This window comes from Phacochoerus africanus, chromosome 3 (assembly GCF_016906955.1).
Source record: "Phacochoerus africanus isolate WHEZ1 chromosome 3, ROS_Pafr_v1, whole genome shotgun sequence".
Lineage (NCBI taxonomy): Eukaryota > Metazoa > Chordata > Mammalia > Artiodactyla > Suidae > Phacochoerus > Phacochoerus africanus.
Genome location: NC_062546.1, coordinates 120,330,924 through 120,355,120, shown reverse-complemented (window position 1 = coordinate 120,355,120; position 24,197 = coordinate 120,330,924). Strand labels below are relative to the sequence as shown.

General features: G+C 40.2%; 1 protein-coding gene across 1 annotated transcript; it reads left to right on the top strand.

Annotated features, from left to right (window-relative positions):
• The first annotated feature begins 1,994 nt into the window (after positions 1 to 1,994).
• On the top strand, positions 1,995 to 22,449 carry DCTN6 (dynactin subunit 6). The gene is made up of 7 exons (XM_047772550.1): positions 1,995 to 2,085; positions 6,233 to 6,297; positions 14,193 to 14,298; positions 15,873 to 15,961; positions 18,888 to 18,935; positions 19,971 to 20,113; positions 21,859 to 22,449. Exons 1-7 carry the CDS (start codon positions 2,063 to 2,065, stop codon positions 21,955 to 21,957), a joined length of 573 nt encoding a protein of 190 aa, XP_047628506.1. The 5' UTR covers positions 1,995 to 2,062; the 3' UTR covers positions 21,958 to 22,449.
• Positions 22,450 to 24,197: the final 1,748 nt, after the last annotated feature.

Here is a 24,197-nt window from a genome sequence, read left to right as displayed (position 1 = left end):
TGTATGTATATATTACCTCCCAGTGCTTCTGTTTCTCTGGAGAACCTAGTCTATTACCCATGCCATGAAGTGTTTCAAATTAATTTAGACAGATATTGCTTGAAAATGAGTAGGTATTTACATGCTTGGAAACAATAGGGTGTTCTAAATTCATCCATATATTTACTCAACAATTTTTTTTTGAGTACCAACTATGTGTCAGGTACTGTGGTCAGTGCTAAGAGGATAGACAAACTCATATGGCCTTACTTTCATGGAAATTAGTCTTTAGGAAAGACAGTGAAATAAAGAGGTACAGCTGGTGATGGGTGCTACCATTATCCCATGGGGAAAAATAGTCTAGCAAGAGTGACCTATTCCTGATTGAGTGGTCAGAGAGGGTTTCTCTGAGAATGAAGTTCAGTTTCTTCTATCAACTCGGCTGGGCCACAGTTCTCAGTAATTCAGTCAAATGCCAGTCTAAGTGATGTAGCGAAAGTATTTTGCAGTTGTGATTAAAGTCCATAACCAGCTGATTTTAAGGAAAGGCAATCATCCTGGATAGTCTGGGTGGGCTTTGTTCAGTCAGTTCAAAGGCCTTAAGTGCAGAGCTGGAGCTTCTGGAAAGAAATTCCACCTGTAGACAGTGGTTTCACTCCATGTGTGAGAGTTCAGCCAGCCCCCAACAATCATGTAGGCCCATTCCCTGCAATAAACTTCTTAATACACGATCCCCTATTGGTTCTGGTTCTCTGGTCAAACCTTGACTGATTCACCTAGTGTGTGACTTAAAAAGTCAGCAGAGGGCAGGTGGAAGCGTTTTGGGCTGAGATTCAGCCTGGCTTCTTGGAGAAGAAAAATGTGATTAGAGGAAGAGGAACATGAAATTAAAGAAATAGGGGTCTCTGGATCAAGCTCAGAGACAGGATATGGAAGAGTTCGGATTTTTAAAGGAATGGTAAGTAAAATAACTGAATTTGGTTTTTGTTTTGGGGTTTTTTGTATTTTTGCCTTTTCTAGGGCCGCTCCCGTGGCATATGGAGTTCCCAGGCTAGGGGTCTAATTGGAGCCACAGCTGCCGGCCTACACCAGGGCCACAGCAACGCCAAATCCGAGCCGCCTCTACGCTCACTGCAACGCCTGATCGTTAACCCATTGAGCAAGACCAGGGATCAAACCCGCAACCTCATGGGTCCTAGTCAGATTCGTTAACCACTGCGCCAAGACGGGAACTCCTGAATTTAGTTTTTAAAGGATGATTTTAGCTGCAGAAAAATGGCTTGGATGGGGGGCAGGAGGGGGATGGAAGCCTGATTTTAGAGGTCCAGGGTGAAAGGGGCAGACTACAGGGGAGAGTAGTAGCAGAGACTGGATTAGAGAGGTGGTAAATTTATGCAAAGTGTAGAATGAGATGTAGAACCAGAAGAACTTGCCGAATTAATTAAATACGGAGAGGTGAGGATGACTCGGACTTTCCGGTTTGAGCAACTGGGTGAATGGTGGATTCCTTTAGTGAGACAGAGATCCAAGGACCAACTGGTTGGAGAGAGGGCGAGGGCATTAAATCAAAAGCTCTGTTCTGGCCATTTTAGATTTGTTAAGACCGTGAAGCATTCAAGTGGACACGTTAAATAGGCACTCGAATAATCAGGTGTGAAACTGGGCAAAGACGACACAACTAGCGCTGCTAACCTGAGGACAGCCTACAGAGGATGCTTAATTTATGGCAATAATGACCTCACGCTGAGAGGGAAAAGGGCCTCAAAGTTTAGCAGGAGGATCTTTAAAGAAAGGAGATGAGAGTGACTACTGCGGTATAATGAGGTCACCGTGACGTGCGCTGGATCGGACTAAATCCGAGTCCATCGATCCCCTGACTCTGCTAAACCCAGCGTAGAGCCACCAACCACACCAGCAAAGGAGAACCGAAAAACCAGAGCTGACCCCGCCCACGCTGCCATGCCCCCAGAGCAGCCCCCAGGCTCCGCCCCCTCCCGATTCTGCCAGGCTCTGCAATCGCTCGTAGAAATCATCGCTTTGCCCAGGAGGTTGTGTCGATCCAATAGGAGCCGGGGGCCAAAACATGGCGGAGAAGACTCAAAAGAGGTGGGTCTGCTGTTTGAGAAAAAGTCTTTCTCTCCTCTCCGCAGGGGTGGAACCTGTTTCTGGTCGCCAGAGGTGGGGATTGAGGTGGTGTTTTATTCCAGGCGCCCGGCTCAGAGCCCTAAGGCTCTGAGGCCACGTCCGCGGAGGGAGGAGGCGAAGGAGTCGGGGTAGGGAGGCCCGGGAAGGGATGCAGAGCCCGTGGCGGGAAGGTATTTGCTCTTCGTCCTTCGGCAGCCTCTCGGGTCTCCTCAGCGCTCCTGCGCCGAAGGGGTCTCGGGAGGGGCCGCCACCCAGGACTCGGAGATACCTTCCTCTTCCTTTGCGCTGCGCTTCGGAGGCCTGGAGCTGCCGGGTGTCCCCAGACGCCACAGGAGTGCTGGCCGCTCCCCAATCCCTTCCTCCCTATCGTGGACGCTGTATATTTGTGTAGACGGACTCACGGCCGCTTGTCAGAAAGGGGGCCACCCCTGGGCCAGAACTAGCCGCTTCGTAAACGTGTGGGGATAGACTCTGGGGCTGCTTCTCTAGCGGCCCTCCTTGCTGGCACTGTTGGTGAATAGGAACGGCTTGGATGGGAGATACACACCCTTAATAAGTCAAACTGTTTCCCAAAGCAGCAGTGTTGAGCACCATCTGCTGACTATTCCTGAAAAAGAAAACCGACAGACCTTGTTTGGGGTGCCATAAACTAACATTTAGGCTTTTCTTCTGTTTAGGCAGGTAGCTCTCATCTTGTTCATAAAGCCTAAGAGGAGATCTTCTAGGAATATTCTGTACGTTTTATCTGTACGGAATATCTGATAGTGTGCAGTGGGGAGGAGGGTGTTGATGGTTATTTTAATAGTTAGGTCCTTGGCTAAGCCTTCTTCCAGCTGCCTGCTCTCCCCTGCGCATCACTTCCAGGTGCCTCGGAGTCTACACGGAGATATTTCCACCATGTTTTAGTTGGTCTAGTGGTCAATTTATAACTGCCACACAAAGAAGTATGCTGATTGTCCCACACACTACCTGAGGTCTCTTCGTTGGGCATAAACTGAAGACATGAGCCTCTCCCATTCTCGCTTGCCCAGGATACGTTAAATGTTAAATAGTGTCTTTTTTCCCCAAAAAGTTCATAGAGGGAGGCTGAGGGACTAAACCCTGAAATGGGAAATCGTATCTAAAATGAGATATTTTAGGAGCTCTCCTTCGGCGCAGGGGGTTAAGCATCTGGGTTTATCCCTTCAGACACTTGGGTGGCTGCTGTGCTGCCGTTGGGTAGGGAATTACAACATGCCTCCGGCATGATGCCACCCCCCCCAAAAAAAAAAGATTTTATGGAGTTAAGCTTATTTGGCCAGGGTTTAATGAAATTGCTTTTTTAAATGTGTAAACCCACTTTAAAGGAAAGGTATCAGAGAAAAGGCGTTTATAAATGACTATACATTTAAGGGCAGCATCATTCAGCTGTCACATGAAAAAGATGCAAAATGATAGGATGTTTCCAGGAAACTTTCAGCTGACAGAAAAGAGATCGTTGATATTGGGATCATGATGCCCCAAGAATGAATTTTGCTTCAAGAAATTTCAAATCTCTGGGCTTCAATTTCCTCATCTAGAAAATGAGAGGTTTGGACCGTTTTATTGCTTTCTACTCCTTGTCACTAAAGTTTTTGCTTCTCTTACTCAGTAGAAAGGTTATAATTTTTTTTGTGATTTCAGCAGTCACATGACACATAGTAACCCAGGTGGGTCATTTCGAAATTTCAAATTTCTGCCTTGTAGAAAGTCACTGCCTGTCAAAATGATGGAAACAGATGTAGCTGTGTCTAATCTCACCAGCATTTCTTAAAGATAGACCCAGGGATTATTAGTTTTTGTTTGGTATTCTTTTTTCTTAGTGCTTTAAAAATGCTTTATGGTAGGAAGGTTTGTTCACAGAAATTTATAGAAGAAAAATTTGTGCACGTCTTTTTTTGTTTTCCATATCAGTAAGGCAGTTGTGATTTTTTTTCTTTTTCTTTTTTTTTCTTTTGCTTTTTAGGGCCACACCCGAGGCATATGGAAGTTCCCAGGCCAGGGATCAAATTGGAGCTGCAGCTGCAGGCCTACACCACAGCCCCAGCAAAGCGGGGTCTGAGCTGAGTCTGCAGCCTATACCATAGCTCACGGCAATGTCAGATCCTGACCCACTGAGTGAGGCCAGGGATCAAATGCACATCCTCATAGATACTAGTCTCATTTGTTTCCATTGCGCCACAACGGATATTCCTAACAGTTGTGATTTTTGAAGGGTCTGTATTTTTGGTGTTACTTTGCATTTATATTAGGAAATATTTCGGAGGGCTCTAGAACATGAATGATGAAGAAACAGGTTAAAGAGTTTTACCCTGCTGGCCCTCAGAGCTGTATTTCTGGCCTAGAACAGTCTCATGGCTCCAAATCTGTATTTTCAATTGTATACTGGATCTTTCTCAGTGGATACCTCAAACTGAGCTCATCCAAAATTTAACCAAATAGCTTCATTTTTCATTTTCTTATTTTTTTTTATGTACTGATGTTTTTCAGATCTTCAAACAGATATGTCAAATGTCTAGTCATATTTTTTCCAAATGCTCGTCACATAATCTTTTTGTTTCTTTTTTTTTGTGAAGATCTTCCCCTTGAAGTCTTCTGTCATTTTTGCTAAGACAGATGTACAGCTCTTGTCCTGATGTATCTCTCTTTCGTGCACACCTATTGGTATACTTTTATTTAGCTAAGTACATCCTTCAGTAGCTTCCTAGAAAAGAGTACGTAAGAGATTTTTTTGTTTTTAAGTTGTGGCAAATCTAAACCTGTCTTTATTTCCTTCCATACTTGATGACTAGTTTGGATAAACGCTCTAGGTTAAAGATAGTTTTCACCCAGACCTTTTTTTTTTTGTCTTTTTTTGCCATTTCTTGGGCCGCTCCTGCAGCATCTGGAGGTTCCCAGGCTAGGGGTCGAATCAGAGCTGTAGCCACCGGCCTACACCAGAGCCACAGCAACACAGGATCTGAGCCTTGTCTGTGACCTACACCACAGCTCATGGCAACGCTGGATCCTTAACCCACTGAGCAAGGCCAGGGATCAAACCCTTAACTTCATGGTTCCTAGTTGGATTCGTTAACCACTGTGCCACGAAGGGAACTCCTCACCCAGATTTCTGAAGGAATTATTACGGGTCTTCTAGTATCCAGTATTGCTATTGCTGTGGAGGAATCTGATGCTGTTCTGATTATTTTTTCCCCTTTGATTATTTTTTTTTTAATTATTGGGGGGGGGGGGCTTTGGGAGCTTTTAAGGATCTTTTCTATAGTGTTTCAAAATTTTATGATAATGTTATTTGGCACAGGTCTTTTCCATTTACTGAGTCCTTCCAGAGTTAAGATCAGTAGACTTTGTCCTGGGAAATTTTCTTGTATTATTCTTTCATAGTTTATTCTTCACCAATATTTCTATTTTCTCCTTTTGAGATTTCTCTGTTTCTATATTAATATTACCTTGTTGGTTGTTAAATACTTTGAATTAAGTCTTTTCCTCATTTTTACCAAAATAGTGGCATGTTCTGTCCATCTTCTGGCTTTGATTTTTTTTTTTTTTTTTGGCCACACCTGCATCATGTGGAAGTTCCCAGGCCAGAGAGCAAACCTGAACTATAGCAGCAACATGAGCTGCTGCAGTGACAATGCCAGATCCTTAACCCACTGAGCCATAAGGGAACTCCCTGGCTTTGATTTTTTTCACTTAGCAATGTAGCTTGGAGATCATTCCAAATCTCTACATGAAGGATTATTCATTCTTTTTTATGCTGTATATTAGTTTATGGCATACCATAATTTATTAACCAGTTCCCTACAAATGAATATCTAAGTAGTTTTCAGCTTTTTGCTATTTAGAAACAATGTTGGTGTTAGAGTCCAAACCTCTCAAGCTTTTTTGGAAGGCATGATATGATTTTAGCTCGACAGATGGTATGCCTCCTGAGAAGTTTATAATATACTAAATTTTACCCTTGTACAATTCACTTTTCATTTTTCCATCAATTTGTTTTAATCTTTTTCTCACTGTGGTATCAGGATAGCACCTATAACAATATTTTATTTGAGACTTGACCATGGTGAATGTTACCTTTTTCTTCCTACAGTGTGAAGATTGCACCTGGAGCAGTTGTATGTGTAGAGAGTGAAATCAGGGGTGATGTAACTATAGGTAAGACAATAGCTTATCGGTGAATTGGTGGATTTAATTTATTTTGGTGCCTCACAGTTCATTAGGTATTATTTTCTATGTTTCCCTGTTTGACCGATGTTCTAATTTTTTTGACAAAACAATGTATTTCTCTAAGTGTTTAATATTTTTAAAAGAATTTAGTGTGATGGAGTCTGTTTTAAAACTCCTATCAGATAAAATGACAAAGCAACATAGTAAGGTCATTCATTTATTCAAGAGACATCTATTGTGTACCTATCGCTATGTGCCAGGCACTGTGTTAGCACTAGGGACCCAGCAGTGAACACAGCAGCGACAGGTGCTGCTTTCACAGAGCTTGTATTCTGCTGGGTAGTTGTTAAGAGTGTGAACCATGGAGTCTGGGGGACTTGGGTAGCATCCTCGTCCTTTACCTGCTGGGTTACTTTGGGCATATTGCTTAAATCACTAATGTTTATCTTCTCCATCTCTGAAGTTGTGTGTATCAGCTGTTAGGTTCAGCTGCTTGTAGTGGCGGATTAAACACACAAAGGCTTTTACTCTAGGGGTAGGCAGTTCAGGGCCTGTCAGTTGTTGTGCCTCCCTTATAGGTGTTTTGAAAGATTAAATAAGAGAATGTTGGTGGAAGTCATCGCCCAATACCTAACACATAGTAAGTACTCAATAAATGTTAGCTTATTATCACACTGTTAAATCAGTGTAGCCTTGCTGGAGATGAAATCCAGCATTTAAGCTAAATGAACAGTGTACTTCCTCAAACACACATTTTAGCCACTAGTTCTTTTACATATGTTTTCACTGGATACGGTGCCCTGGTAGCTTTATTAGCATGAGCACATCCTGACTAGCCACTGGATGTTACCAGGGTAAAGCTTTCAGGGAATTAAGCACACTTTCAGAGAGAAATATGCCTTGTTCCCTTATACTAACAGTATCTGTAAAAGAAAAACATTTCTTTAATTTTAGTAAGTCTAAGCCTCCAACCAGTTCAGACATCATGTCTTATAAAACCAGTGAAGATGGTACCAGTATGATGGAACATTATTAGGAATTTGCCAGATTGGATTTATGTAGTTATTTGTAATTGACAAAGTTTGAAGTTGAGGAGGTAGGTGATCCTGTTTCTTTTCAATGCGCTATTGATTCTTTGTTAACTGTTAAACTACTTGCAAAGTTTTTATGAGGAGAAATTATGATGGCCACATGTTTATCAAATGTTCCTCTGCATTATTTTTGTTGTGATTTTTTATGTTTTTTTCCTTGATTTGAGGAATGATACTTAGTATTAGCTCTCAAAGTATTCTATGATTTGAAGGAAGGTTAAGACTGAAACAATTATATACTTTCCCTCATTTCATTTTCTCCATTTTTTTTTTATTTTTTTATTTATTTATTTTTGTCCCTTCAGGGCTGCACTTGCGGCACATGGAGGTTCCTAGGCCAGGGGTCCAATCAGAGCTGCAGCCACTGGCCTATGCCACAACCACAGCAATGCAGGATCCTTAACCCATTGAGCAAGGCCTGGGATTGAACCTGCAACCTCATGGTTCCTAGTTGGATTTGTTTCCACTGCACCATGGTGGGAACTCCCTCATTTTCTCCATTTTAAACAGAAAGTGTTCAACACACACACAGTAGATCTATAGATGGTATGGTATCTCTACAGGCACGAATGTACACACAGGTATTCACATACATTTGTGTGTGTGTGTTAGATTTGAAAACAGGTCCTGTACTTGCAGAAGCTTTTCTAGAACAGCAATAAAGGCTGTATCCTGTGAAACGGAGAGCTGGACCACTGCATAAGACTGAGGCCTGGGGGTTTCAGGAGTCAGCACTCACTTTCCTGTTCTCCCTCTGTCTTTCATTTCTTGGTCCTTCTCCCCATTCTTTACCCTATTCTACCCTATTCTCTTATCCTCCTATTTTCCCTAAAAGTTTAAATTTATATAAGGAAGTGCAAAATTTAAATCTACTTTTCATATAGTTTTTGGCAACCAGCTGATCATGCACAGCTCTGACAGTTAAAATATAAAATGATTTTTTTTTTGACTTTTTGGGGCCGTACCCTCAGCATATGGAGGTTCCCAGGCTAGGGGTCTAATCACAGCTGTAGCCGCCAGCCTATGCCAGAGCCACAGCAACACCAGATCCAAGCCACATCTGCAACATACACCACAGCTCACGGCAATGCCAGATCCTTAACCTGCTGAGCGAGGCCAGGAATCAAACCTGAAACCTCATGGTTCCTAGTCTGATTTGTTAACTACTGAGCCACAATGGGAACTCCTGATCTTCTGTTTTCCTAGAAAATCAGGTGTTTGGTTTATCAGAGAAACTAGTCTAAAGCTTTGAAGTGTTCTCCTTAACCAGAAATCCTATGGCTTGTGGCTCTGCTGGAGCCTGACCCCTTTCATTAGAGGCTGCTAGGAAACAGACTTTGGGAAAAATAACAGCTCTCTTGTTAACCATAATTTGGGTAAATAAGGTTTTGTAGCATCAAGCCTGTTTTTACTTAGACTGCCTTGATTCCTGGGCCATGCATTATTTCCTGACAATCTTGTTTTGAAAGCTGAAAAACATTTCAGAAAGGTCCCTCTGATCAGAGTCAAGTAGTCCTATTTTAAGGTGAGGGCAGTCTTCTTGGGTTAGAAAAGGACTTGGTTGGGACACTGCAATGTGAAAGCAGAACTCAATGCCTTCAGTGGAAAAGCTTTGTGATGGAAGCTCTTTGTGCCACTTTTTCTTTCCATTAGAGTTTTTAGTATCAAAAGCTTCCCTTTTATTGTAGAAATCTTTTTTTTTAATTTAATTGGAGTATAGTTGGCTTAAAATTTGTGTTAGAATACTGCATAGAAAATTGACAGAACACTGTTAGAGTTCCCATGGTGGCGCAGTGGTTAACGAATCCGACTAGAACCATGAGGTTGCGGGTTTGATCCCTGGCCTTGCTCAGTGGGTTAAGGATCCAGCATTGCTGTGAGCTGTGGTGTAGGTGTGGCTCTGGTGCAGGCCAGTGGCTACAGCTCCGATTGGACCCCTAGCCTGGGAACCTCCATATGCCGCTGAGAGTGGCCCTAGAAAAGGCAAAAAAAAAAAAAAGAAAAGAAAAAGAAAATTGATAGAACACTGTAATCCAGCTATAATAGAAAAAATAAAAATCATTTTAAAAAATAAATAAAATTTGTGTTAGGAAATCTTTTTTTAAATTGAGGTAACATTGGTTTATAACATATAAGTCATATATACAACATTATATTAAAATCTTTTTTAATAGGCAGAATACTGGCTTTGACTTGAGAAGTTCATTGCATATAAAGCAGTCCTTACAGGTACTTCAGCTTACAGGTCATAGGAATTGTTTTCATTTTCAAGAGACCTTGTGGCTTTTGTAACTATTTATTGACATATGAAGATGTCCACAAAGATTGCTTTCCGAGGCAAAGATAGACAGGAAAAATGCCCTTTACTAAATGAGCAGAATGGAAATTTGATTCAAGGAATGTCTTTCTGGCTAGGTTGCGTCAAGCCCAGCCAAGCATTTAGAAAAATAATTCATCAGCCAGTAAGGCAGCTCCAACTCTAGACACATTTATCCAAACAAGGAGATAAGCCAAATAGGGTTTCAGCACATTCAGTAAGAAAATATACAAACTACCCTGCCAGAAAGAGCTCTAAGAAAATTCACAACAGCCTTTAAAAAAAAAACTTTCCATGGTGACAATTTTTTATTTTTAAAGCATTTTAACCTCAGGACCCTTCAACTGGGTTTGAATTCAGTCCCATTGGAGGTAAAAGTGCTTCTTGCGTGTAGAGAAGTGTGGAGCAGACTGTGCTCACATTTCAATATGTGGGCACTGCCCAGGGTCTTGCGCAGGTTGCCCTCCTGTCTGGTGCCAACCTTCAGTGCTGTGTAGAGACAAACCACCTGAGTCGGAAGTTCCCTTTAAGAAGTTCAGTAAACTGAAGTCTAAGCAGTCACATGTACAGAAGTTCCGTGTACATACTAATCTCTCTAGTCTCTGCCCAAAAAAGAGAGGTAAAGGGGAACTATTTGGTTTATTGTCACTCATGACTTTTGCTGTTAACTTCACAACTCAGTTTAACCTAAGTCCTTTCAGCCTTGAACTCCAGGACATGTAATTTGGCAGCGTGACCACCAGGTGGAGGTGTTGTCTTGAACACAGGTCTCACAGAAGCCGGTGATGATGCTTTATATCCTAGGGCCCTCAGATTTATAACCAGTTTTTCAGTTATTTACTAACTTACTTATTAATAATGATCTTAAAAAAATGACAATAATGAAACACTTGGCTAAATAAAATAGCTTCAGAATTATTTTTAAATATTACATAAGAATACATGGGATTGGAGATTATTTAATTTTTTTTAAAGTGTGTTCGGAGCTCCCGTCATAGCTTAGTGGTTAACAGATCTGACTAGGAACTGTGAGGTTGCGGGTTCGATCCCTGGCCTCGCTCAGTGGATTAAGGATCCAGCGTTGCCGTGACATGTGGTATAGACGTGGCTTGGATCTGGTGTTGCTGTGGCTGTGGCATGGGCCAGCGGCTACAGCTGTGATTAGACCCCTAGCCTGGGAACCTCTATATGCTGCGGGTGTGGCCCTAGAAAAGACAAAAAAAAAAAAAGTGTGTTCATCTCTCTGGGGGTTTTGGTATACTTAATATGTATTATTTTTGAAAGGGAAAAATGAAGATGTCAATTGTTTTCAAAGTTGTACTTTAGAGGAACTCTTAAAGAAGCCCAGGTTCTAGTGGTACCTTTGTCTTATTAGCCCTTTCTCAGGGAGCTTCTTACAAGACTGCTTGTTGTCAAAAGCTACAGCCTGAGGACAAGGGGAATATCTAGTGCCTCTGGATGTTTATCTGGCTGCCAGCAAAGGATCTGCTTTCTGTCATGGCCATGACTATCTCTTCCTTCTGTCAGATTTTTAATGCTAGTATGGAATATTTTTATTAATCTTTTTTATTATCTAACAATAAGGTGAAGAATTTTCCTCCCCTGTGAAAAAGAGGTTTTACCCCAATACCTGAGAGGAGAGTAAAGCAGTCCCTTTTCTTCTCTTTCGCAGACCAGGTGTTATTTTGTTTGCTGTGATAGTTGTTAGCTCTTAGTGTCAGCTAGTGATGAACCTCCCATTTTGAAGAACTATGAGCCAGACCCCATGATCTCCTTTTCAAACCTTATTTTATATAATCCATACCTTAACCCAGTGAGGTAAGTTATCATAGATCTTGTCTTTGTATAGATGAGAAAACGGAGGCATTTGAGAGATTAAGCACATAGCCTTTAAGTGATAAAGGCCAGAGCCTAGACTTTTGAGACAAGCAATGGGGAGCTAGCTGGGGCTTTAGCTACAAAGAACCTGAAATGGAAATATCGTGTCTCTTTATCATAGGACATTTTGATGTAAGACATAAATCTGGTATTGTGCAAACTACAGATTCAAGTTGATTCACCCAGCTAGAAGATCCATAAGAAATTTCTCACTTCACAGGAATCCAAGTGTTGTTTCAGCATTGTTTTTGTACCTCTCCCCAAAAGTGGAAACTTCTGGAGTTCCCGTCGTGGCACAGTGGTTAACGAATCCGACTAGGAACGATGAGGTTGCGGGTTCGGTCCCTGCCCTCGCTCAGTGGGTTAAGGATCCGGCGTTGCCGTGAGCTGTGGTGTAGGTTGCAGACGCGGCTCGGATCCCGCGTCGCTGTGGCTCTGGTGTAGGCCGGTGGCTACAGTTCCGATTCGACCCCTAGCCTGGGAACCTCCATATGCCGTGGGAGCGGCCCCAAAGAAATAGCAAAAAGACAAAAAAAAAAAAAAGTGGAAACTTCTAAATGCCCATCATTAAAGAATTAGTTAAATAAATTATGGCATATTAATATGATGTGAAATAATATTCAGCCATTCAAAAAATAGATATATGATTTATTAGATGAAAAAAGCAATTTGCAGAGTAAGTAGTATTCCTTGTTTTTTTATGGTTTTGTTTGTTTTGGTTTTTTTTTTGTCTTTTTAAGGCCATGCCCTCGGCATATGGAAGTTCCCAAGCTAGGGCTCGAATCAGAGCTGTAGCTGCCTGCCTACACTACAGCCACAGCAACACAGGATCTGAGCCACATCTTTGACCTACACCACAGCTCATGGCAACGCTGGATCCTTAATCCACTGATTGGTCACGAATCTAACTAGTATTCATGAAGACAATCAGTGTCTATAGGAGTTCCCGTTGTGGTGCAGCGTTAGGAAATGGGATTAGCAAGAGAGAGGATCTTTCACTTTTATGAGGCTTTTGTAGTGAGTGTATATTCCTTTTATAAATGTGTGTGTATGTGTACTTTTTTAACAAAGAAGAAAGGCCTGCATGGTCACCACCATAGTCACCTCAAGAGGCTTCCCAGGGATCTGAGTGATTCCCCTTTCTACATTTCACTTTAGCAGCTGAGGGTTTGGGGGAGCCAGAGGTGACAGAAATAACCAAGCCACTTTGTGCAACCCCAACCCTCTGTCCCGTCTTGGGCCCCACCCTCTTTCTCAATCCCCAGTTCTTCGTTGTTAGAGAAGAAAATAAGCTGCACTGAGATTCCTTCCAATTCTCTGGGCACCAGGAACACCTCCTTATTTATTTTAATACATTTGTGAGTGAGCATGTTAAGTATTCCCGCTTTGCAAGATAAACAAGCTCCAAAGGGCAAAAATAGCACGCATTCCTTTTTGTTTCCCTGTAATATACAGCCTTGCATCTTGCCTGTCACAAGCAGACAATCATTATTGAATAAATTAACAATTTATTAATACAGTATATTAACAGTTGAGTACTGAATTTCATGGACAGTGTCATCTTCCCGACTCCCTCCCTACCTTCTGTCGGTTTTCTGTTCACTCTCTGGTTTTCAGAGTCAGTTACCTCCTCTTTGCTTGTTTACAGATAAAGATGGCCTTGGTATGGGGCTGGGCATGGGTGCTGGAGGCAGAGGCTGCTGTGAGTTCCTGTTTTTCTCATCAGTGGTTTCATTATCACCAAAATGCTAGGCCTTTGGGTAAATAACAGTAGGGGGAGGGGTGTTACAGTCCAGGACTGGTGTCCGGTGTCAGTGTCTGGGTTTGGGCAGCTTGGTGCCTCCTCCACCTCGATGGTAAAGTGGTGAGACCCCTTTCTGCTCTGCCACTTCACACTGGCACACTGCCTGAACTCTCCATTAGCAGAGTCTTAGGATGCCAGCACCCACATGTGGTTCCTTCCTCTGCCCCCCTTTCACCATTTAACTGGATAGAATCATGTCCTAGACCAAACATCAAAAGCTCTGCCTTCTTCCAGTGGATAAGCTTAATAGGGATGGTGACAAGTAACAAAGCTAACATTAGTCTTCATATTTTCTAACTCCCATCCTACCCGTATTTCCTCTTAATCCCTTAATAAAAGGGCTAATTCTATAAGGCACCAGTATGACAAAGTATTGTGTAGTTCGCCTACATAAGCAAGAACCAGTGTTGTAAGCAAAGAGCATCTTACCTTTATGAAGGAAAGGAAGGAAGGGAATTAATTTTTATTTCCAACTATGTGCCGGGAGAGTGTGTCTACAAACATTTTTTTCATCTAACTTTTAAAACACCCCACAAGCCTGGTATTATCACTGTCCCCATTTCACCACTGAGATAACGGAGGCTTCAGCATAGAGGGTGACCCAGGGCTGTCTGGCTCCGAAGCCTGTGCTGTCTTCACTCACCTCAGCCTGAGATTTGGCAGAACTACAATGATAACATTTGTAATGGGCCTAGTGTGGTGCCTGGCACGTACTTTAGGAAATGTTCCTCCCCACAGCCTCCTTGGAAGCGCAGCCTCCACAGTTAATTTCTTTCCACCGTACCTTGAACAGGACCCAGGACAGTGATCCACCCTAAAGCACGAATCATTGCAGAAGCCGGGCCAATAGTGATTGGCGAAGGTAACCTGATAGAAGAACAGGCGCTTATCATAAATGCGTGAGTAAGATTCGACAGGTGCTCTGAACTGAGTGCCACAGAGTGTTTCCGTTGTTTCAGCCATCTCTAGGGACCTTTTACATCTGACATCTGGAAAACCCACTATTTGAGAACTAGGGCAACACTAAAGGTCTTTTTCAGCACAAGAGACCTGTCCAAGGTGAGGTGGCACCTAGGTAGATAACTAGAGTCTGAGTCTCACTCTGATAATCTTCCCTTTACATGACAGCCTCTTCTATTCCTTAAGCAAACGTTTCTGAGGACATTCCCACATCCCAGTGCTATGCTGACTGCTTCATAGGCAGTCTTTTGGTTGGATTTCTTGGTTCTGGCAAAAAATGTTTTACTCATGCCCAGACACGTGATTGTAATTCTGATACATATTTTCAACTGTCTTGTGGGCTAACACCCAGAATTACATTTGAAAAATTGGAGATCCTAGAGGCAACCTTTTTTTTTTTGCTTTTTAGGGCTGCACCTGTGGCATGTGGAAGTTCCCAGGCTTGGGGTCAAATCGGAGCTATAGCTGCCAGCCTGCACCACAGCCACAGCAACACAGGATCTGAGCCACATCTGCAACCTACACCACAGCTCACAGCAACGCTGAAATCCCCAACCCACTGATCAAGGCCGGGGTTCAAACCCGAATCCTCATGGATACAAGTCGAGTTCATTACCGATGAGCCATGATAGGAACTCCTATAGGCAACGTTTAAACTTTAAAGATTAAACAAATTATAAAACATTAGAACGTGTATGTTATCTTAGTGAACTAGACTGTAATACCTATGAAATTTTTATAAGCACTTGTAAAGCTTTCTAGATAAAATTTTGGCAGGAAATTCAAGCTTATACCTGATTTATAGCAACAGTTTATGGAATTTGTAATAAAGGCCTTGGGAAAATATTTAACTGTGATAAAGAGATTGATTCTTCTTAATGCTTGCTTAGGACTTGGGAGTTTCTTACTATATTAAGCTGTTTCTTTTTAAAATATATTTTGGCACCTTTAGTGTAAGTCAGTTAACAACAGCTATATTCTGCAGTCATTCAACTGTCAGAGATAAAGCACCATTTTTAAATGGCTTCCTCCTCTTAGACTGTAAACACTTTATATTCCAGATGTTTCAGCTAACTACCTAATAGCACAAAATGATTATTTTATGTAGATATCTGTTTTTGTTTCACCATCTTGAATGATTATGAAGAATGGAAATTTTTCAAATTAGGCATGATTTTGATTTCACTTTAACAAGCTGAAAGTCCTAGCCAGCATCTTTTTTACCTCATCCTGGGAAGGGCCCTCTGGGCTTTGAGTTTAAAAAACAAAGGACTGCTGACTTTCTATATACACTTATGACTTCTTTACATTTCAGTAGTTCTTCCTCAACTCAGAATCAAGTCTTCTCCAGCACAGAAGATAAATAATTCACTTGGATTAAGGAATTACTTTGATCATTACGTGTATTAAGCTTGATGGAAGTAAAATTGAGAGAATTAAATTCAAATTCTAAAACAGGAGAATTGCCTCTTGAATTATTAACTTTTTGATAATTTTTCTTTTCTCTTTATAGTCACCCTGATAATATCACTCCTGATGCAGAAGATTCAGAACCGAAACCCATGATCATTGGCACTAATAATGTATTTGAAGTTGGCTGTTGTATCCTTTATGATAATTAAAGAGAAATCATTCCCAACTATTGTTTTTTAATTTTATTGGAGTATAGTAGACTTACAGTGTTGTGATAATTTCTTCTGTACAGCAAAGTGAATCAGTTATATATACATAATGCATTCTTTTTCAGATTCTTTCCCATATAGATTATTAGAATATTGAGTAGATTTGCCTGTGCTATACAGTAGGTCCTTGTTACTTATTTATTTTATATATAGCAGTGTGTATATGTTAACCCCAACCTCCTAATTTATCCCTCTCCCCTACATTTCCCCTTTGGTAACCATAAGTTTGGTTTTGAAATCTTTTAATCTGTTTCTGTTTTGTGAATAAGTTCTTCTGTATCCTTTTTATTAGATTCCACATATTAGTGATCTCATATGATATTTGTCTTTCTCTGTCTGACTTACTTTACTTGTATGATAGTCTCTAGGTCCATCTATGTTGCTGCAAATGGTATTTTTTTTTCTTTTATGACTGAAGTAATATTCCATTGTATATATGTACCACATCTGTATCCATTCTTCTGTTGATGGATTAGGTTGCTTTTATGTCTTGGCTATTATAAATAGTGCTGCAGCGAACATTGGGTGCATGTATCTCTTCAAATTAACAGTTTTCTCCAGATAAATGCCTAGGAGTGGGATTCCTGGATCATATAATAGTTCTATATATTTAGTTTTTTTAAGGAACCTCCATACTGTTCTCCATAGTGGTTGCACCAATGTGCATTCCCAGCAGTATAAGAGGGTTTCCTTTTCTCTACACCCTCTCCATCATTTATTGTTTGTAGAGTTTCTGATGATGGGTGTTCTGACTGGTGTGAGGCAATACCTCATTGTATTGTTGATTTGTGTTTCTCTAATAATCAGTGATGTTGAGCGTCTTTTCATGTGCTTTTTGGTCATCTGTCTTGTTAGAAGAAATGTCTATTTAGATTTTCTGACCATTTTTTGATTGGGTGATGTTTTAGTTTTTGTTTTTGTTTTGGATATAAAGCTGAATCTCAGCTATCTTTCAGTACCCAAATCTCCTCCATAGAAAGTATCATAATTTGTCTATCAAATACTTATATACATATATAGTTATATACAGTATACTTACATATAACATGTTATATATCATGTAGTATATATTATGTATAATATATAAATTACATTTTTAGGACTAGGCCATCCAGCTCTTTGAAAAGACTTATTTATGGCATATCAATCAGAGAGGAAGTCAGTAAACTAGAGATTCAAAAAACAATAGAAAAAAATTAATAAAACCAAGAGCTGGTTCTTTGAAAGGGTAAACAAAATTAACAAACCTCTGGCCAGAGTCACTAAGAAGAGGAGATAAAGAACTCAAATAAGGAGTTCCCCGTCGTGGCGCAGCGGTTAGTGAATCCGACTAGGAACCATGAGGTTGCAGGTTCGGTCCCTGCCCTTGCTCAGTGGGTTAACGATCTGGCGTTGCCTGAGCTGTGGTGTAGCCTGCAGACACGGCTCGGATCCTGCTTTGCTGTGGCTCTGGCGTAGGCCGGTGGCTATGGCTCCGATTCGACTCCTAGCCTGAGAACCTCCATATGCCACAGGGGCAGCCCAAGAAATAGCAAAAAGAAAAAAAAAAAAAGAACTCAAATAAAATACAGTATATCAAAAAAAAAAAATTGCCCCTTCTGTTCCATTGAATAACCCAATAGAGTAAATTAAATAGCTGTTTTCAGGTGTGTGTGCATACACACACACACACGCACACTCACACTCACCTTTAGGAACCTCCTTGCTCCCGTCGCTACAACTTGTTAGCAGTGACCGAGTGGCAGTAGATATAAATCAGAGTAATCTTGACTTCTGTCCTGATTTACAAACCACAGCTCTGTGCATTTGATTCCTGTATAGTTGTAGGTTGACAGTATGTTGTCTGTTGCAAAGAATGGTGGATAGGGATGAAAGTATTTCATTCTCTGTTTATTTTTCCCCTCACGTCTGACCAATAACTTTGCTGATTTTGTACTCTAAACAATAGAAAAATCTTTCCATGATGTCAGCAAAATACTATTTTATAATAGAAACTACTTCAAGGAGAAAATCTAAATTTTTAACAGTAGCAAAATATTTAAATAAGTTAAGCTACAAGCATAAAATAGACCATTAGAACCATTAAGTCATTTAAAATTATGTTTTTAAAGATTTTCATGGCATGCAATAATGTTTGCAAATGTAGGTGAACTGAATAAAGCAAGCTATAAAAGTTTATACTGTTTGATTTTGTACAGTTTGATTTCCAGTTACAATGAATGGAATTATGTATATAATTATATAGAGAACCATTAATAATATTATCTTTAAGTTATTGGGTGTTTAAATTTTCTTAAAATAGGAATTCTGGTCATGGCTTAGCAGAAACAAATCTGCCTAGCATACATGAGGACGCACGTTCAATCCCTGGCCTCACTCAGTGGCTTAAGGATCTGGCATTGCCATGAGCTGTGGTGTTGGTCAAAGTCACTGCTCTACCCCCCGAATTGCTGTGGCTATGGTGTAGCCAGCAGCTGTAACTCCGATTTGACCCCTAGCCCATAGGGAACTTCATATGCCCCCAGTGCGGCCCTAGAAAAAGACCAAAAATAAATAAATTAAAAATTTTTTTTTCTTTTAACAATTATGAAAGTGTTACTAATATTGGGGTATAAAGTGCTCATTTCTTTAAAAAATAGAAGTGTATTTGTTTATACTTGCAAATATTTCTGTTTAAAGATTAAAACTTTACTTTCAGACAGCCCTGGGCGAGGAGTTCTGGTCAGGCCAGCCTGCATGGCCCCTCCCATGCCTCTGTCTCTGCCCCAGTGCAGGATAAGGACAGAGTGAATTACTAGGGAAAAACATGAACATGTTTACAGTGTTTACTTAACTCCAGCTTACAGATTCCCAAGCCATGAAAATGGGAGATAATAATGTTATTGAATCGAAAGGTAAGCTATGTTTGGAATTTTATTGTGAAAAGTGATTATCTCCTTTCTCTTTGTTGTGTTTTGGAAAACAGCCGAAGGAAAAACCATGGCAAAGTCACGTTCTTAGAAGGAAGGAGTGGTTGGAAGTAGGCTAATGTAGCTGTGAGGCTCTTTGCCTGTAAGGAACATAATCTAATGATGTGCTCAGTACATTAAATTAAAATTTTAGCTGTGTACATTTAAATCAAGGTGTATTTGAACTATAAATTTCAGATGAAAGATTTGAGAAGGATCTCTACTAAAAACTAGTGTCAGTAGTAATTTAGTTGATTAACATTGCAGAATTAAAGAAAAAAAAAAACTCAGTTTCTCTAGCAGTTTATTTTCTTTAATTTCAGGTCTGCTTTCCTCTAGCTCATCAGAAAGAAATGTAAGCTACTTAGCATAAGTGGGTCTAGGCAAGGGGCCATGTAAATCGCCATCACTGCCAGGAGCCATCTCCAAGACCTTGCCCAGAGAGAACCAGAAGGATGAGACTTTAGAATAGTGCCCTTTCTTTTATGGTCTTGTGTGGCATGAAAGAAAATGCTTCTTTTTTTAAATTATGAAATCAGACTTTTTGTTAATCTACTTAATGGTTTTTATTTCAGTTTGTATTACCAGTTAATGATGAATGTGATGATTATCCCCGTCGTTTCCTCCTTATTGCGTCCTCACTCTGTGTCAAACCTGTGTTAGCACTTTACATTTACAACCTCATTTACAGCAGACTGAGAAGTGGGATGGTCTCTGTTTTATAGATGAACTTGCTCAGTGAATTTACAGCGAGTTGCCCAAGGTCACACCAATAGTCAGCCCCAGAGCTCCGTCCTGAGTCCATTTAATACTAGTCTGGTGGCTGCTTCCCATCTGTGCACAAACTCTGAACTGATGTATTTTCTTTAATATTTTTAAGGCCAGTTTGTATATTTATACCTGCCACATCTTAGGGAAGAAAATAGTGTTCTAAACATTGAATGCCTTACCTGGTAATTCTCTGTGTGTCTTTAACCGCAGCGTATGTAGGCAGAAACGTAATACTGACAAGTGGCTGCATCATTGGGGCTTGTTGCAACCTGAACACGTTTGAAGTCATTCCTGAGAACACAGTGATCTATGGCGCAGACTGCCTGCGTCGGGTGCAGACTGAGCGGCCACAGGTACCGGAACCTCTCTTTGAAAACACATTTTTCTAGGGCCAATGATTTTTCCCAAAATACCACATAATTGTTCTAATGAGGGCAGCAAGCTTGCTATTTAAAAAGCAAATGATAAAAGTAAAACATCAGAGAAATCTTCTTAAAACTAGAATTTCTCTACAATGGAATTATTGAGTCTTTACTATTTAATATCAGAAATATGTCCAAAGATGACAGTGACACATTAATTATGGGAAAAGGAAATCCAGAGATGTTACTCTTGGTCTTATGTTTTTCCTTGGAGCTGTATCTCCAAACCTTACAAATTACACTGATTCCCTCCTAAAATACCAGCCTTCTAGGGTAAGGAATGAACCTACCAAATTTATACTGGACAGCCAACTTGGGTCCATCTATTAGTTTACTGACATAGTTGGCTTGAAAATAAAGGCATCTTGTGAATATGCAAGTATGTTTAATTATTTTCCTGAGAAATATGAGAATTTCCTTATGAGAAATTGTCCCCTCCTAATAACCAGGAATAATGGAAAGTACATCTTTGGAATTTCATGTTAGAGTAGGAGATAAGATAGGGGGTTTGAGGCTTCCCATGGATAGAAGACCTTCCGTCTTGATTGAAGTTTGGAGCCTCACTGCTTGGCACACTCAATTATTTCCTTATTACCCGGCCTCCTTCCACTCCCCCACAGAAAATATTTTTCAAGACATTTAGCACTTTTGATTCTTAGCCATATTTTATCAGAAGTTAAAATTCCAGTTCCTTCTGGGTTATCCTAATTCTGTAATGTTTGGCTTTTATTATTACTGTTAAATATTATTACTTCTGTAGACCAAAAAGGAAATAACATATCCAGTATTTTTTCACTATCTTTCTGCATAATAGCAAAAATGAAGAGGGAGAAATGAAGCTGGAGTTGGGGTAAGGGAGATTAGAATTAAGTGAGCAATAATATCTGAAGTTTAATACATAATGGTATGTGTGCAACACTGTTTTCCATATTTCACTGATAAGAATCATGTAGAGGTTCTTATTAACAAAGGATTCCCCAGATGTTTTGAACCAAAAGTGTCTAGGGCAAGGGCCTAAAAATCCATAATTTTCACAAGTACCCTAAGTGAGTTTTACAATGAGGGAAGTTTGGGCAAAGCTGATGTATGAAGAGTGAAGATCGGGTATCACAGCTGTGTGCTGCATAGGTTGTGTAAAAGCAATGTACTCAAGGTGTTTTACTTACATTGTTTACTATAATTGGAACCCTTCACTTCTTAGAGGCCAAAGTAAAATCTACAGAAGGAAGGTTGAAAACTGATTAACACAACACACACATATATACATATAATTTTCTTTTTAAATTTTATTGCTGCACGCATGGCTTGTGGAAGTTCCCAGGCCAGGGATTGAATCTGATCTGCAGCTTCAGCAACGCCAGATCCTTTTACCCATTGTGCCAGGCCAGGGATCGAAGGCGTGCCTCCACAGTGACCCAAGCCACTACAGTGAGATTCTTGACCCACTGTATCAAGGTGGGAACTTCTACATATATTTTTAAAATATTTTAAAATTTTTTGGTTTTTTTTCTTATTACCAAACTTAATGTGTGTCCATTGTGAATTTAAAAAATAGGGAAACAAAAATAAGTCAGTGAAAATCACCTGTAATTCCATGACCTACTGATAATTATTTCTACCTGGTAGTCTTAACTTTACTTTCTGCTGGCCAGTTCTTGATTCTCTTATCTCTTTAGCCCCAGACACTACAGCTGGATTTCCTGATGAAAATCTTGCCAAACTATCATCACCTAAAGAAGACTATGAAAGGAAGTTCAACTCCAGTTAAGAACTAAGAACAGTGTTTGACATCAAGATTGCATTTGACTTTGACCACTGTCTTTTCAAAGACACGGTGTTTATGCCCTCTTAAGCAGTCCACAGAATAATAAGTGTTGACTTTATTTTGTAAAATTGAGTTAGAGAGGAAAGCAATGGATTTTCATTGTTATTGTCCTCTATAATTTATATAAAATGTATTGTTTTCTTATATCCTTGTCCCTTTTCTCATAATTTACGGATTTTTTATTTTGTGTTGTTTGGTTATATAAAATGTTGGCCTTGAATTTTAGTTATATGAAAGACTACCTGTTATAAGAAAGAGAATATTGTTGTGTATTTATATTCTAGCATTTACTAAGCTAATTAAAATAAATAAAAATGTTGATGACAGGACTTTTAGTGAATATACTTTAATCAGTATTTCTACTTGTATTAACTTTCCCAAAATAGCTCTTCTAATTTTTATTGTATACTAGCTATATATTAAAGCTAATGTGTTTACCTTTTCCTTTTTTTGGATTTGTAGCTGTTTAAAATTTCAAGTGAAATTTCAGTGGCTGTTGAATTAGTTTAAACTTAATTTTTTTTTTTTGTCTTTTCTAGGGCTGTTCCTGCAGCATATGGAAGTTCCCAGGCTAGGGGTCTAACCAGAGCTGTAGCTGCTGGCCTACGCCAGAGCCACAGCAACGTGGGATCCAAGCCATGTCTGTGACCTACATCACAGCTTACAGTAACACCAGATCCTTAACCCACTGAGTGAGGCCAGGGATCAAACTTGCAACCTCATGGTTCCTAGTCAGATTCGTTAACCACTGAGCCACGACAGGAACTCCAAACTTCATTTTGTTTCTAAAAAAATTTTTTTTTTGTCTTTTTGCTACTTCTTGGGCCGCTCTGGCGGCATATGGAGGTTCCCAGGCTAGGGGTCAAATCGGAGCTGTAGCCGCCAGCCTACACCAGAGCCACAGCAACTCGGGATCCAAGCTGCGTCTGTGTCCTACACCACAGCTCACGGCAACGCCAGATCCTTCACCCACGGAGCAAGACCAGGGATCAAACCCGCAACCTCATGGTTCCTAGTCGGATTCGTTAACCACTGCGCCACGACAGGAACTCCAGAAAAATTTTCTTTTTAGTAGAACAAAAGTAATCAGGGAACGATGTATTCAGTAAACTGCAAAGTCAAAAAGAATGCTCTGTGATGAAAATGACATAAATGACCATTGAGTGGTGTTCTTAGGCTTCCGAGGATAATGTGACAATGAAGCTATTTTGACGTATTTATAAACATACAAAATTATTTTGGCATATTACTTACTCATTAATTATTGACCTTGTCAATTCTACTTACCTAGTTACGTAATGGACAAAATATTGAGGATTTCATTGTAATTCTAAGGTTTTTTTTTTTCTTCTTTTCAGGGCTGCATCTGTGGCATATGGAAGTTCCCAGACTAGGGGTTGAATCGGAGCTGCAAGTGCCAGCCTAACACCAGATCCAAGCCACATCTACAACCTACACCACAGTTCATGGCAATACTGGGTCCTTAACCTACTGAGCAATGCGAGGAATCAAACTTTCATCCTCATGGATACTAGTTGTGTTTTTAACCCGCTGAACCACAATGGGAACTCTTCCAAGTATTTTTTTTTTTTTAGTAATTTAAGAGCATACATTTAATGGCCCATACTTTTTAACTTTTGAATCAATAGATATTGGTATTAAGACAATAAATGCTAAAATATTTTCCTTTGAAACAATTTTTTTAAATTGAAGTATAGTTGATCTACAGTGTTGTGTTAATTTCATGTGTACAGCAAAGTGATTCAGTTACATATATATATATACTTTTTTTTTCGGGGGGCCTTCCTGCGACATATGGAGTTCCTGGACCAGGGATCAGATCTAAGCCGTAGCTTCCAGGGGAATTAAGCTGCAGCTGTGGCAATGCCGGATCCTTAACCCACTGTGCCGGGCTGGGGATCAAACCTGCATTTCAGCACTCCCAAGATGCTGCCAATCCTATTGCACCACTGTGGGAGCTCCAGTTACATATATATACTTTTAAAGTGTGTGTGTGTGTGTGTGTGTGTGTGTGTGTGTGTGTACTTTTTCTGAACCTTTTCCATTATAGGTTGGTTACTACAAGTTTTTTTTGTTTGTTTGTTTTTGTTTAGTTTTTTTTAGGGTTGAACCTGCAGCATATGGAAGTTCCCAAGCCAGGGGCCAAATTGGAGCTGCAGCAGCTCTTGA